Source organism: Camelus bactrianus, chromosome 3, assembly GCF_048773025.1.
Source record: "Camelus bactrianus isolate YW-2024 breed Bactrian camel chromosome 3, ASM4877302v1, whole genome shotgun sequence".
NCBI lineage: Eukaryota > Metazoa > Chordata > Mammalia > Artiodactyla > Camelidae > Camelus > Camelus bactrianus.
The window spans coordinates 90,163,199-90,179,483 of record NC_133541.1 but is presented as its reverse complement, the minus strand read 5'-3'; the positions used below and the strand labels follow the sequence as shown (position 1 = coordinate 90,179,483).

Here is a 16,285-nt window from a genome sequence, read left to right as displayed (position 1 = left end):
GAAAGGATAATTTTATGGTATGTGAATTATATTTCAATAAAGCTGTTATTTTTCAAGAGGAAACATGGAGAGGAAGGAAATCTGGACAGAAGGACCTCCAAAAATGTTTTAAATAAGAGATAAGTTAGCAGTTTTACTAAGGGCTGCCTTTTTAGGCACAATTGGCTTTTTAAACTTCTTTTCAATTTAAAAAATGATGGCTAACTGAGGAGAAAATTAGATGATACAGACTATAAATACAACTTGAGTTTAGTTTAGGTGCAAGTTTGTTCCTATTAATACAGAAGTTGGAATAAGAGGTTTTCACATCTCTTCTTTTGGTGGACTTAAAACAGTGCTCAAAATAGGTCTCATGGGTCAGGACAATTTGTGGGAGCCCTTCCTGAAAGGGGAGAGGAATGAATTAGATGACTTTTCATGGTCTTTGCTCTTTTTCTCCTTCTCGGAACAGAGGTACAACACACTGCTGGAATAAGAGAGGAGACACTTCTGTATCTTGAACAGTTTTATTTAGTTTCTGTATTCAGCCATATACACACATTCCTCTGAAGACTGTAAAAGTCTTCTCTAAACAATTAACTTTTTATTTGGAACAAAACAACTTGAAGCAGCATTTGCAACCTATTATTTCAATCAATTGTGCAAAGACAGTAAATTCAACATTATGCATAGCTACCTCTACACATGTTACTAATATGAATACCTAGAATGCACTTGGCCTGGTAAATAGTTTTAAAACCTTCGTAAGCTTTTGAAATCAGTTTTATTTGAAAAATAAAGTGATATCATCCTCACTCATACTTTCCAGGGATAGAACCCCCTCTTTGAAGCCCTCCCATTGCCTCCCAGTGCTCTCTGCTGTAGGAGAAGACAAGTACCTGTGCTGAGGCCACTCAGCACAATCTTCCTCATTCTCTGCCCAGCACCCAGATTGCCATGAAAATAGAACAAAACTGGGTGACAGAATTAGAGTGAGGAAGCCTCTTCTTGGTCCTGTCATCAGATTCAGATCAAATCCTTTCTGATCCTTATACTCTGGTCAGGTCTGACAGTGCTTCATTTTAGGCAAAGTCACTATTGATGCTCTTGGTTTCACCATCACATGCTTTCAACAACATTCATTCATTGAGTAAATATAGAAATTCAAACTTTCCTATTTCAGTTAGTAATAGAAATCTCCATTTCCAATATCCTTAAATGTCTACCAAATAAATGGATTGTGGTCCTAGAACCAGATATGGTTAAAACTTGAGTTGCTGAGAATGTTGATGGAAGAGAATCCCTCGTGAAGACATGAATCACTTCTCCTCCTCAGAAGCAGCACCTGCTCCTGTCCCGCTAGGCAAGGGCATGGTCAAACTGCCCTTTCTCCAGGCCTTCAAGTCCGTCGGCCCAGGTCGAAGTCGGCATGCTCCGATACGGGTCCAGAAGAATCCGGAAGCACCTCACGATGAGGATGCCCAAGAAAATAAACAACAAAATCACAAAAACAAACGTGGTTTTCTGCTCCAGAGACATGCTAGAATCTGACGACACGTTCCCAAGGGGCACCAGAGGTGAAGGGACGGGCTGTCCTCCCTCCATCGTCCAGGGAAACTGGAGCACAGGATCTCCCAGGTTCCTTCTCTTCCATCATCAGTCTGCTGAGATCATGGTGGTTGCACCCTGGAGAGGCTGCAGGAAGAAAGAAAGGGAAGGAAAGGGAATAAACACCAAAGAACAACATTATTTCTAGGCTGATCTTCATATTTTTCAGAGAAAAGAAGGACTCGCTAAACTTTTTCACCAGGGATATTTAATTCTGTATAATTATGGGGAAAGATATGTTACTCTTGCATGAAATTACCAGGCTGTCCTCAGAGCAGCCACCTGGGGCCAGGAGGACTGGGCAGGGAAGGCAACCAGAGGACAGGAGATGAGAAATGTGCAAAGTAATGCTGACCTCAGGGTGTGCTGCCAGCTTGACATCCAAACCCAGCCTCCCTGCCAAGTCTCTTCTAGATTCCCTCCAATAATAGTACTCTCACATCATTCTTACAATAATACCATTGAACGGACACTTGCTGTGTGCCAGGGCAGTGGCTAAACACAACAGAAATGAGCCACTCTACTGCAAGCTTCATGAAAGCAGGGAACTCTAGCCCAAGGAGAGGAAACTGAGGCTGAAATGTCCAGCCTCTGGTCTCCAATGAGTGTGGGACCTTGAAGAGGTCACTAAGCTGTAATGAAGGACATAGAAATAGTTGTGTATCTCATGGTGCTGTCATGAAGATGAATGTCTGTGAAAAGCCTTTGAAAAGTATATGAAGATGAAAAACAAACAAAACAAAGTGTTACTTCACTGAAGGCAGGACTACGGGAGCTATGATGCCTCTCCTTTGCTCTCTCTAGCCTGGACCGTGGGAAAAGGATGTCTCAGACTCCCAAACCATCAGACTCCTGCTGCCTTTTTTCTTCAAAAAACAAAAACCTGGTTCAATACTTGACCCTGGGAAGGACCTAGAGAACTGAGCCAGAGAAGAGAAATTGATTGCATTTTTAAAAGCCTTACAGCAGCTTTCTACTGTTTGTTTAAGACCATTTGGTGAGAGGAAGAGAAGGAAAAAGATGTTATATTTTGCTAGTAGAAAAATTAAGGTATATGGATACTTACTGTTTGTCTTTAAAGGCAAATTGAACTGTACACAAAGGCCATGAACACCTTCATATATTGAACTAAATCTATTTAAATTATGTTTTATAAAGAGAAGTATCTATATTACTGTATAGAAAAATCATATGACATATTTCTGAATCTGTAAGAAAAATTACATAGTCATCTATGGAAATTAACATGGCTTCAAAAGAAATTATGCTCAATGAAAATAAGCAACCAAAGAAAAATAGAAATTATTGACCGAAAGGATTAACACAGTATTTCTTAAGTTAGCTTATAATCATTACCTTGAAGTATAGCATTAGTGATCATATTAACAGTTTTGCGTGTATGTTGACACTTCAAAATTTACAAAGTCAAAGTTAAAAAACAATTTTTAAAGGAATTTACAACCAGTATCTGGGAGGAATGAGTTACTAGTTTGCGGAAAAGAATAGTTTGCAGCTCCATGACTCTGGACTTTTTAAAGGCTAGAATAGTGGCGATAGATTTAATGATTTTTTTTATTTCAATTTAAGATTGGGATAAAATTTGACTCTGTTTTTTAAAAGCCTCCTTAGTAACACAGAGAATATTCATGGATTGGGTTTGGTTTTAATTTGCTTGTTGTTAAGCACCCTCCCCGTCTGAGAGGTAACTGGAGAGGGGGGAGGAAAGGGTGGCCAGATCTTCCAAGGCAGCTCTCCCTAGTGCTTCTAACTAGGGACATTCACATACTCAAACTGAACTTAAATATAGCAAATATAAAATTTTCCAGGTGCTGGGTCAAAAAAAAAGCCAGGTGGTGATAGAGGAATAGTTGTCTAAGCAGTACCTGTCATGTTCCCTCTTGTCTTTTTATGTCCTGCTCAGGACCTGTCACTTTGACCCCTGCCTTCCCCACTGGCTTCCTTGAATCCCTTTCTATGTCCACTTTTCCTCCAGCCCAACTGAAGCCAGAGTCCTTTTCTCTGTCTGTTCTCAACACAGCTGAGACAAGTATACATTTTCAGGAAATATTCTTTATGAAAAGACTACATAATCCAAAAAGGAAATATAAGAAAAATGAGGACCATTAACTGTGTAAATTTACAACATAAAGATTTCTGGATCTGTGAGACTCAATGAAAACGGTGAAGAACTAGACACAGAACCTTTTGAGCCCATGATAATAACTCTCTAGCCATAAGCTGGCTATCTAGTATAGCAATACCTGTTCAGTCCCTCCCTTCCCAGCCCTGGTCTCCACTTGATGAATGCCATCATGACACCCTGGACCAGTCTTCTGCATCCTTGTTCTACCAAATCCTTTTCTCCTAGCTCAACATCTCTTATTTCCCAGGCTTATCCCATAACTCAGGTTTTAGAACTGGGACTCCATTCATGTGGGGGCTGTCGTGATGGACAACCATTCTAAATAACCTAGTCGTCCCGATTCAGATTATCAGCCACAACTCCCTGTAAGTGAATCTGAGGTCTGGTTTCTTCACAGGGAAGCCAAATATTAGAATGATTTAAGACTCAGTTTTAATTTGCAATTTTACCACCCTATGCTGATTAAAAGGCAGATGCAAGGGTATGGTTAACCCTCTTTGCAGCCTGATCACGGGTCTTGAGAAGCCTGCCAGAATATAAATACATATTCCTATCTTCCCACCCTTTCATCACCAACCCCTTTTAGATGTACCAAATTGATAAGAAATGGAGATGAAAGCATTTTGAGAACTCTACAGATCTGTATCAACTGTAAGCCTCTCCTGTCCCAGCATGTGGTACCCAAGTTCCTATTAAAATGACGTCATTGAGTCCAGTCATCAAAGGCCTCTATTAAACTGCAGTATTTTACCGAGGAAAGTGACGCATTAACACGTTGGTAGGGATTTGTCTTTGAGTACTGATCCTATTTGAAGGAGGAAGAAAAACAGTAGATAGCAAGGAAATTGGGGGAAGATCTTGCTGGGTGTGAGGGGCTGCAGGAGAGGTCTTGTGGGAAGCAGACATGGGATGCGTGAACAGATGGCCCAGCAGAAGAGTCCGGCAGAGGGAGGGGTGCAGAGGAGAGAAGAGCAGGAGATGGTTATAAAGGGAGATGGAGATCCAGAGATCTAGAAAGAAATGCCAACTATTTCACAATGTTGCCTAGGACTGATTGATATCCCTAGAAGAGCCTGCATGATTTTAAACCGCAGTCAGCTAATCAATAACTTACAGATTTGGAAAGCTCAACAGCATGTTTAAGTTAAAGGAAGCATCTATATAATAAGATGCAGAGAAAGAAAGAAATGTTACCACTTGGCTACCCAAGTACAAAACTATTCAAAGACATCTAGATTTTTTAAAATGTCTCTCTTAGATGAACACGTTCCTTTTTGGTAGAAATGATTCTCAGAAAATGTTTATGATTGCTTTTAAATAAATAATGAAATGTCTCTTTTAGATGAATAGTGGAATCTAGGCAGGTAAATTATCTCAAAAGATTTTGACACAACCATCAGAAGTGTTAATAATAAGAAAAGGCAGTTATTTTAAGTCTAAGAAGGACCACAGTTACTCACGGCAGTATTTTAATCCTGCCTGGCTTCCCCCATCATGCAGCACACCTGTCTTTCCTCTGCCGGGTCCATTTGTGTGTGCTCAGGAAATAAAGTCTAATTTTAATATGGACCCAGGAAACCTTAATTAAAAGACGCCATTTTCAAAAGTCATATACTACATCCCTTTTGGAGCAAACCAAGCTCCTTGGACTCTGATATTCTCAAAATGTAAATACCCTGAATTACTTATGAAGCCCCATGTGAGCAGTGCATCCTAGCCCAGTTATCCTAACCACTGACCACTCACTTTAAAGTAATTTTCAAAGAAGCCCTCTCTTTCTTTCCCCATACTTCCTTCATACTGCGTCAAGGTTCATCTTTCTAAGCTCAGATCGTACCACTCCTCCCCTCAGAAAGCCTTTGTTCTCTGATGTCCAAGACCCTAACCCACCCATTAACCCCCTTATGGACCCAGTACCCCTGTTTCCTGGACCACAAGTTGGGTCATACTCTGACAATGGATTTTTCTAAGGTATTAACATATTTTCATAACAGATTTAAAAAGGAACAAACATCACATCACATTTGGTTTTGAGCACAAAAACCAGTGGATAAGAACAAACTTACATGCAGTTTATCTGCAGACACCTGAGCAGACCGTCCAGACTTTGCTCTGCAGCTCCACCTGACACCTGCTGTTCTTTGAACACCTCCAGGTTTCCCACCTCCGAGCTTTGAGTCATGACGCTCTCTGCCTGATACTCTCCTCCCTCCCCTATTCCCACCTGGGGATTTCTCTTCTGCCTTCGGGGCCCACACAGAATCAGTCCCTCCTCCTCGGTCCTGGGGGGCCCAGTCTCTCCCTTCCCCAAGGGCACGGGGGCTTCCTGCTGTGTCTTCAGCAGTACCTCCCCTGCATCCTGCAGCAGCACCTATTACAGGACCCGTCTCTACGGTGTTCGTCGCCTTCCCCTTCAAGTCCAGGAAACTGAATTCAAACTTGGAGACGCCATCTGATGGAGGGGTGGGGGGCTGGGAGCACATGTTATCCAGCCGGACTGGGATGTCAGACCATTGTGTTTGAAATAGATCTCGTTTCAAAGAATCACAAATAGTCTAAGTCACAGTGACACTTTAATAGTCACATATCTTATGATTTAAAAAGCGGTTGTTTGGCTTTTAAATTTTTCCTTGCCCTCAGTGCTGGTGGGTGGGGTCCACTGGAATTAAGCACTCTCCTTTCTGCTTAAAGTGTCAGTCCTTTCTTACCTGAATTGCTTTTTTCATGGAGAAGGGTAGTCATTGACAATATCCTGAATCCAACTGTCTTACATGGAAACTATCAACGTCAACCTGTACCCTTCTCAAGCTTGGGTCCTTCAGACATCTCGTTAGCATCTCATTGTACAATTTCACGATAAGAAAAATATTTTATCGAAAGAAAATATACCCTCAAGCAATGGCATGTTTCTTTTCTTATTTTTCAAATGACAGCAACAGGATTTGTTCTGTGCACTTGGCCCCCTTTTTTGTTTGTTTTTTGGTTTTGGTTTTTTTTGTTTTTGTTTTTTGAATAAAGGTAGATTTATTTAGAGAGATACATACTGCATAGAGTGTAGGCTGTTTCAAAAGGCAAGAGAAGGGTCACGAGTTATGAGGGTTGGGTGCTCAGGTTAAAGTAAAAGTAGGTACACACTCCACAGACAGTGTGTGACTTGGCCCCTTTGTTTTGCGAAACCACACCCAGGCGTTTGATTCCACCTTCTCGCTTTTGCGGTCATCGATGCATGCGCCCTCCCTCCCACAATGGGTTGATGCAGTACATGTGTCGTCCTGACTGGCACGTAGTGAGTGTTCAAGAAATAGGTGAGGATGAGTGCGTGTTTTTCTTTGTCTCATCTTTGTGCAAAACGAGGTTTATTTCTAATTTCCCACGAAGGAATGGAGCCCCAAATCATAAAACTCAAAAGAGTAACATCCCCCAAGGGGTGTGGGATCACAGGCTTCTCTCTGGCACGTTGCAGTGAGTAGGAAGTCCTCATCCCTTGGCTGCTAATGGCATGTAGGGTGCAGTGAAGCAGCGCTGTCTGTGTTTTAAGTACTCCTAAACCACGTAATTGCTGTACCTAATTTTTAAAACCTCTAAGCCAGAAACCTGCTTATGTGACTTGACATGTTTTCAAAAGTAGATGTAAAAACAGTCTGTCCATTGAGCAAGAACACTCAGGGGCTTGTCCAGTTTCACTCACATATGATTACAGGACACTTTGTCCCACAAAGACACCCTGTGTACCTTGTTTATATTTATCTGGCTGCCGAGTGAGACCGATCTGTGGACTGCAACAGGAAGGGAATTGGCGAGGTAGGCGGGACTGAGTTTGCAGTGACGGGCAGAGGCAAACTTACCCAAACTGCTGCATTATTCTTCAACAGTCATGAAGCTGACTGTTGAAATGTTAAAGTGGCTTTCCGTGATTGAAGTGATACATATCCTGAGACTGAGGGAGAAAAGAATCCCTCTCGACTTGAACTAAAGGAAGCCTCAGCTGCATTGCTGTTTGTATAGCTGGAGTCTCTGGAGTTACACCCCACCCTGCATCCCGCCAGACGTGTACACATCCCAGTCAACCCCATTCTACATCTCCCCTTACAACTGTGAGCCCTCCACCAAAGCTACCTCATCATCTAAGTAATCAAATGACTACCTAAGCAAAAGTTACCCTCCTCTGAATCTTGTGGAAATTCTGTCTAGGAGCCCAGTGAACAGTAACTTGTATTCCAGGATATACACACAGAGATACAAAATATTTCGTATAAATTCAAAGAATCATAGCCCTCTTGGTGGCCAGCCAAGAACTTCAGGTAAATATTTCCTGGCTCTTTCTAGGTACTTTCATGCATTTTAACCAACCCCCCTCCTTTTTTTTTGGCTGTGATAAATACATGGCAACTTGTATTTTCTTCTTTTCCAAATACAGTCCTCCCATTCCAATACAATAGCCCCATTGCTTCAGGATTCACAGGATGGTTAAGAGTAAATATTATTTTATACACTCAAAAAATAGACCCAAGGCTAGTAGAAAGCCCATAAACAATGATTTTAAAGACAAGTGAACGTGGCCAGCTACAAATGTCAACAGGCAGTTTTAGAACTGTTGCCAGCCCTCATTGCTGCACTGGGAGGTCTGTTTCCTCTGACCATGCCTGCAAAGTCAGTCTGCAGACACATCTGCTCGGGTTTGGGAGTGGACCCTGTTGTACCCTTCACCGTGCTTGTCAGCTCTAGGTCGGCAGGAGACCTTTGTCTTCAGCCTGAGCCCTAACCTCAGCTTTACTTCTTCCCTGTCTTCATCTTCCTCCTAGCATCTGCTTAAAGAGTTTTAAAGGGACTGCAGGGCAATGCTGCAGCCTTGCTGAGAACATTAGAAAAATACCATGTGAGTTCCCAGGCAGTACATGGGGGTAGCAGAAGGCACCACCAACAAGATGGAACTTTTTACTTAAAACAATACAGCTTATTGTTCTACCCAGTTTTCTTTCTCTTTCCTTGTGTGTTTCCTAAAGAAAAAGAAATTTGTCTGCTGTTATCTTCAAAGGCCCGGGCTGCTCACTGCTCATCACCTAGGGACGCAAGGGACAGTCAGCCCTATCATTAGGAGTTGTTGCTTTGTGATCCTTTGTAAACAAATTAAAACATCCCTGATACATTTTGAAAGGTTTGAACGGCAAAAAATACTGTAATGGGCAAAGAGCTTTGAGGAATAATTTACTGCAGTCTAGCAAAGAAAAGCCTTGGTTTACTATTCCTTTATCCAGTATCAGTAGCATTATAAACTTAAGCATGCTTTAAAAACAAAGGCATCATTACATTTCACCCCCTTGCGTTAACTTTACCCAGCAACTGTTTAATTAGACTTTATCTGACAGCTAGATCTAAATTCAGAACTTGGATCCGAAAGGCATCCATGCGATTACTGCTCATGCACAGATTGCAAAGTTAGAGAAAAGCATTTAATTAGCTCATCATAGACACAGATTTTGGTCAAATACCTGGATCTGGTTGAACAAACACTTGATCCATTTCCTGGTGGAACAGTTACAGGTAGTTACAAGCCTCTTTAGTTTCCATTCTTCCCGACCAAGCTGTGTTAAAGCAGTAGACAGTGGTGGCTGCAAGCAGCTGGTGGCACACCCCAGATCTAAAGCTGTTGTTTCAGGCTTAGAAACTTCCCATCAAAACCCCCGAGTTAAAGGAGCATCGTCTTCCTGTGTGAGGCATCATTAGCGGCCAATACAGCTGCTTCTCTGAGGCGAGCCATGACTTCAGTTCTGCCTCAGCAACTCTTCAGAGGATTCTGCTTCAGTGAGTAGAGGCAGTATCCTAGCAGTGTGTCTGAAATCATCTTCAAGAAAACATTAACATTCAAAAGGAGTACGGGGGAAAACATCACGGGGCATTCCCATACCTTTTCAAAATCAAAGCCATAAATCTCCCCGCGCTCTGCTCTTCTCTATTGATTGTTGACACTATTCCTCTTTGGGGATGTCAATTAGCACCTTGCAGCAACCGGCCTCCATATTGATTATGGCTTATGACCTTCAGGCCAGCTTAATTAATGGGAAGACTTCTAGGGAAGGGCATCAACTTAGTATTTGGGAGAGGAAAGAAAGACTCCTTTTCCTAAAGAAAACAAAACCGACCTTTCAGAAAAGCAGCAATTAAGGGAGGCAATGAGGAAAGAACAATAAAAAAAAAAAAAACAGAATTCTATTTTCACCACCTGTTTGTAAATTACTAGGCTGTGGGTTGCCAGGTCCAGTGTCTCCTTTGGCCAGCCTGCATCACTGCAACCTTGGCCTGACCCTACCCCACACAGGCCAGCTGAGACCACTTGATGAATAAACATAGATCTTTGTTGAGAGAAAGTTGTTCTCATTCTAAAGATTCTAGTTACTCGGCATAATACTTTAATTATTTTCTTTGGATAGAGTGCTTAAATAAATTTGGAAAATATTTTAGCATAAAATTCATCTTTTTTAAAAAAAAAAAAAAGTGCTTCTCTGGAAAGAATTCAGCATCATCCTTAAGAGGGAACATCCTTGTTTTTTGGCAACTCACCACTTTCTTTGTTGAAGTGGAAGCACAGTTCGCGACAACACCCACCCACCAAATGATGGGGTGCATGATATTTCAAGCCAGCTCTGCCTGTGCCTGTCAGCTCTGCTGTCTTGTCAGCTCTTGTGAGAAGCTGGCCATTACCCAGAAGCTCTAGAGGACTGGAGTGGGGCTCATTTCCTAAGAGGAAACCTGCCCCCGCCCCCATCTGCTAGCAACGGATGACAGTCCTGGATAAGCCTCAGACCCAAAGAAATTCAAATGCTAAATGTTAGGGTCTAATGTTGGAATCAAATGCTTGACATTAGAACTCCCCTCTTGAGAATATGAGGGTTCTTTCTTTCCCCATATGTTTTTCAGATTTTTAAATGAATTTTCTTTCCAGTTAGTGTCACTTATTATATTTTCACACACACACACACACAAAAATGGGACAAACAAAATCCAGCAGAGCACTATCGTTCAGTACTAACTGGTATCCTTGGTGGTTTTCAGCCCACAGTGCCGGTAGACAGAGCGCCCTGTCTCAGCAATGCCAACAGTGTGGCTGAGGGAACATTCTGACCCCACCCTGACTTATATACTTATCATTCCATGTGGTCAGAAAGAACTCAAGTTAGAAATGAACCTGGATGACTGCGGGCTTCCCGTGCCCAGAGGCCTCCTCAGATACTGTTTTAGCCTTTAGACACGGGGAGGTGGGAGGGAACGTGAGAGGCCTGTGACTGTCCTCCGGCTCCTCCGCAGGCTGAAGCCATCCCAGAGATGAGAGCCTGGCCTATTTTTAAAACTCTCCAGAGAAGTAGATTCCAAAACCCCCCTCTGACAACCTCTGTTTAAACTAACTCCTCTGTTGCTTACTTAATCTAGATGAGTTGGCATGTTCCTTTTTATTCTATCCTCACCGCAGTCATTAACCACCACAAGATTTTGTTAGAACGCTCTTCCCCCAGGGAAGCTGAACTAGGTAAACCAAAGGGCATTTGATGAAGCTCTGCTGGTACAAAGATCTTCTAGCCAAGTTTTGGATATTTCTAAGATAATTATAAGTTCCATTATGTTAATCACCATGAATTCTGAAACAGTGAATAAGGATTTACAGAAACTTTCTTTCTTTGATAGCAGGTCCTGTTTCTTTAGTCTTGACTAATCTTTGTAGCTTTTTTGTCTTTCTTTTTTTCTGAGCTCTTCCCCCAGTTTCTGCTCTCTGGTCCAGCTTTAATCAGAGAGCATAGAAGGCTGTTTGATGTTTCAGCCTAACATGAAATGGTGATGAAACAGGCTGATTTTAGAGGTCGTATATGCCGTGCTTCTCTCACCCATCCTGATCCCAGGGTTATTCCTGTGTGGTAATTTAGTCTTTCTTTTTAACCACACAACACCATGAGTTAACATTGTTAAAACTCTTATTTTAAGAGCTTTTCCTACCTTCTCATTTTGTCTCACCTTTAATGTTCTTCAGGTTACAGTTCTTCCCTAAATGTCCTGTACTGCACTTCTCGATAAAGAAATAGACAATGAATATGAAAAAAAAAAAAAGGTGTCGGGAGCTGTCAAACTTGATGCCAACAGAAAGCTGTGCTATTATTACTATCATTATGTTTCTTTCTGGCTAATTCTCAAAATAAAATTGAATTATTTCTTAGTATAATCTTCAAAATATAAACATGATTTTCTTTTCATTTTCATCACTAGCTTCTTGGTAAAAATCATTTCTTCTTTTTGTGTACATTTTCTCTTTGATGTCACTCAAGAAGCATTCATTAAGTTTATTCATTAAGCGTCATGTGTGTTCAGTGTTCAGTGTTGCAGATAATAGAAACTATGGGTACTAGGTCCCTGCTTCAGTTTGTCCAGGTTGTGGACTGCACAATTCGAGGAGACTTCTTGATAAGGGTCCAGAGGAGCTCATCTTCTAGCAATGGTTGCTTGGCTTCTTGACAGATGAACCCACCTCTACTATTTCCCACTTCTTTACCCCTCCTTCACTCCTCACCCAGATATCTGAATTATGTCCTCACCTCTCTACAAGACCTGATTTCACAAGGTCATCTCTGGCCTCTAATTGACTCAAGCAAAAACAAAAACAATATCTTTAGCATTAATCTTCCTTGTTCTTTGTGACAACATTGGACATTTCTGACTACTCACTTCAAGAAAGTTCCAGATAAAAGAATATACAGAGTAAGATGGATGGTGTGGCAGGAACTGACCTCTCAGCCCTTAGGGCCCTTCTCCTTTAGGACCTTCTCCTTTCATAGACAATTGCCTTCTGAGGCTAAAGCCGCTTGTAACTCATGCGACTGCCAGCCAACGTGAAGCTGAGGGTGTACAACCAGGCAGACTCAGATACATGTTAATGACGCCACCACTTTCAATTCATTTAAAAAGAAGATTTGGAAGTCAGTTTATGTGTGTCATTTTTATTTTTGTAGTTTAAAAAAAATCAATACATCATGCAACATGAAGTAAAAAAGAAAATCAAGATTAGCTCTCTTTCTAATATCCCTCTGGTTTGCCAGGTCTAAGTATCAGTTTATTTATCCACTCGGCTATCTTCACAGGTCAGTGAACATTCAAAGTGCAAGGGAGTAGTAGGGAAGGTTTAATAATATTCACACCAAGCCTGTGAATTAGGATCTATATTCAAGCATTATTCAAAGCAAGCAGGTTAAAGTCCAACTGCAAATTGGCAGCCTCCTGTTTAATCTTTTCTGGAATGCATTCCTGTACACCTCACATCTGTGGTATGTTGAATGCTCAATTAGTAGCAGATGAATCTGGAGCAGAGAAGTATTCAAAATGAAAACGAGAGAAACAATGCACACCTCGGTGGAAATAGATTTGAAAGAAAGAAAACACCGATGAAATTTCATACTTGTCAGGGTTACAGATTACCCTAGAAATTACTGAGTTTGTTTACTTCTTCGTTTATAAGTCAAATACCATAAAGCAGATAAGAAGGAAACACATGCTCGTGAAAATGCTGATGTCCAACCATAAAAAGGAGCAGCGTCACAAAATACATTGGATTAGTTCTAATTAAAGATAATATTTGAAAAATTTTAGTTGTTAATTCTAATTATAGTATGAGAGTACAAGAACATCACTGTAGATTATTCACTGTTCAAAGGAAATTCATACTGAGGAGTTAACAGCCTAGTGGGTAAATTTATTCTTTTAAAATGACTTGTATAATAATAACAATATTCTTAATGACTTTGAAATACTTAATGCCTTTAAAATGTCATATAAAGTGCCAATTAAGAGTTTCCTACAAACCATCCCTCTCAGTTTTTATGCTGTCATTTGGCACTGTTCTTTCTTTCTGTTCAACAGCTGCATTTCAGAAGGGAAGCTGTGTGGACAGTTTGACGACTGAGCAGTTTAGAACATTAAGATGATTTAGAAAATGAAACAGACTGTACCTGAGAATTACTGACCTTTGAGCCTGACTTTTATACCTGACAAAAATTCTGCAACTGAAAATCTTGCCACTGAAAAATCAATTTGAAAATACCCAGAGAAGAAAAATAAAATCATATGAAGCCATTAAGAAATTCTTGTTAAAAAAAAAATGATGAAAACCCCACCTCAATTTCTGATATTTAAACTTGTAGAAATTAGGGAAAGGAGGCTGAGGCACTGGTAATGAACAGCAGTTATGATGTGTGATCACTGAATGCAAGTTTCAGCTATCTCATTGTTGTATTTTATAGATGATGCTTGAGAAAATATTTAAGTTTACAAATATTTCAGTGAGATCAGTCAAAAGTTTGTCATACAGCATATTTTAAAAGGCACTAAGGGTACATGTTTTTCTTTCAATTCTACATTCCAAACTTTGGTAAGAGGCCTGTCATCTGTAATTTTGTCTTTAAATAACACATATTACATGTTTATGTATAGCAAGTGCATAAATGGTATAAATCATCTGTGTTTCTGATGTGATAGTAAATGACACCAGTTTAATTTATAAATAAAGTATATTGATATTAATATTAAATTACATCACAAGCTTGTTAAGCATGCAGTTTGAGAGGCCTGGGCCCAGTTTATTGAATTCAGTAAGGCCAAGAATCTGTATTTTGAATAAGAAACCAGTATGATTAATGATGTAAGGCATGTGAAGCCTATATTTTGAAAATGATATGGTTAGGTGTTTTTTCCCTCTCCTTGAATGTCTGGCCATGTTAGGCATTTTAACTCTAAGTTTTAAGCTTAAAATTGGGGAATCAGAGACCTCTTTGAAAAAACTGATTGAATGCATGGATCCATCATAAGAAAAATGCATATCCCCTGCTTTGAGAACCTCCGGCTGAAATGCCCATTCATAATACATGCATCTTCTCTTTCTCCCTTCCCCCCTTCCTCCCCTGCTTACCTCCCATTAGAGTGGTGGTAAACAATGACCAGAATAAAAGGCCATAGAAATAAAGACAACAGGATTGAACAAGAGGCAGAGAGAAGCTTGGTCTCTTTCTGGGAGAGGAGAGTGGATGGAGGAGTGCTGACTGGAGGCGCCCAGCTTAGAAAACGTGCACAGGAGGCCGCAGCTGCATAGGGGATGACTGCAGGGCAAGGAAGGCAGGAAGAGAAGAGGGGCTAAAAATAGGAAGAAGTGGGAGGCCTGGGGACGCATGAGTGACCCCACTGCCTTCCGAGCTTGTAGAGGTAACTAACTAGTGGGCCAGGAATCCTGGTGCAACCGTCCGGAAGGGTGGTGGTAGAGGCTGAGCTGAAGCATCACCTATGATGGCAGAAACAGAAGAGATGATGTGAACGTCAACAAAATAGGCAAGGGTGAAGTCAGTTTGTTAATAAGATAATAATAAGAGAACTGAAGAGGGCAACTGTTAAATTTTCATTCTCCTTGGGATGAGACTTGAGAGATGAGGGCCATGCAAAGGGTTGCTCCTTTTCATTAGAAGCCTTCCTAAGCAATTTGATTGTTTAACCACATGCATATTGTTTGACGATGTGCAATTTCACTTTGCAAAGACAGTGTAGTCTGAGCAAACCATTAAGAAATAAATAAAAACCTTGCCTGAAACCCACGCAGTGAGTCTCCTTACAATGTCATCCTAGGTACCAACATCAAATGAGTGGATAATTCTTTGAGAATAGGAGGTTTTTTGAATACCCAGAATCTCCTCTGAAGGGCTGTGGTCTGTTCTGCATATAAGTAAAGCTGACCCTTATTGGTCCTCCCCAAACATCCTGTGTGCACTTAAAATCTGAACTATCATCCTGGTTTTCCCATATTACACAGACAGCATCTTTTTTGTGTTATCTATTTATTTATTTATATTGCTAAATTATATTTATTTACTTGTTCATTTATTTATTTGTATATATTTATATCCCATTCAATTTCAGAAATGCTGGAAGAAAGCTATGAAGTAGAGTATGTGTCATTAGTGATAACAGACTATTTTGTTTTATTTTTTATTATATGTTCAGTGAATTTTCCATTGCTAGGAAAGGCTAGATGTACTTGTTTTCAAATTTTCAAAGATAAAATCTTTTCAGAATGGTTGTGTGGCTGAAGCACTAGATAGCATATGTAATCTAAAAAGTACTCTGTTTTATAAAGTTTATTTTGCAGGAGTTGTACATAAACAAATGCAGTAGTGTATTCTTCAGTATATTCAGCGTATATTACTAACACAAAGGTGAAAATGCTGCTTGGTAAATTAATAGGGACTGAATATAATTCAGTAACAGTTTTCAAAGAGCTTGTGGAAGAAAGCAGCTCTTCATTTGAAATGTTCAAGAATGGCACTTTTAAAATAACCTGAGACAGAGCAGATATTACCCAAGTCTCCCTTCCACTTGCTTTTGTCCTCCTGAGAATGTCCTTCAGTGTTACGTTCAGTAAGGGGCCTTGTTTTTGTTCTTAATAGTTTTCTTAATTCAAAAGTAGGTGTAATGTCAATTGAGAAAAATGAACATTTAGTGTTCCCCAGGGCCCCATCTTTGGTGTTGCTTGTCACGAAT

General features: G+C 40.5%; 1 protein-coding gene across 4 annotated transcripts; it reads right to left on the bottom strand.

Annotated features, from left to right (window-relative positions):
* Positions 1–487: 487 nt before the first annotated feature.
* On the bottom strand, positions 488–10,151 carry CTXN3 (cortexin 3). 4 transcript variants are annotated; one of them, XM_045507706.2, is made up of 2 exons: positions 9,636–10,151; positions 488–1,674 (listed from the first exon to the last, which is right to left on the bottom strand). In XM_045507706.2, exon 2 carries the CDS (start codon positions 1,582–1,584, stop codon positions 1,339–1,341), a length of 246 nt encoding a protein of 81 aa, XP_045363662.1. In that variant the 5' UTR covers positions 1,585–1,674; positions 9,636–10,151; the 3' UTR covers positions 488–1,338. The 4 variants fall into 4 exon arrangements, with proteins under 4 accessions (XP_045363662.1, XP_045363660.1, XP_010969865.1 ...); XM_045507704.2 differs by having other exon boundaries at positions 9,220–10,136; XM_010971563.3 differs by lacking the exon at positions 9,636–10,151 and adding an exon at positions 5,797–6,141.
* Positions 10,152–16,285: the final 6,134 nt, after the last annotated feature.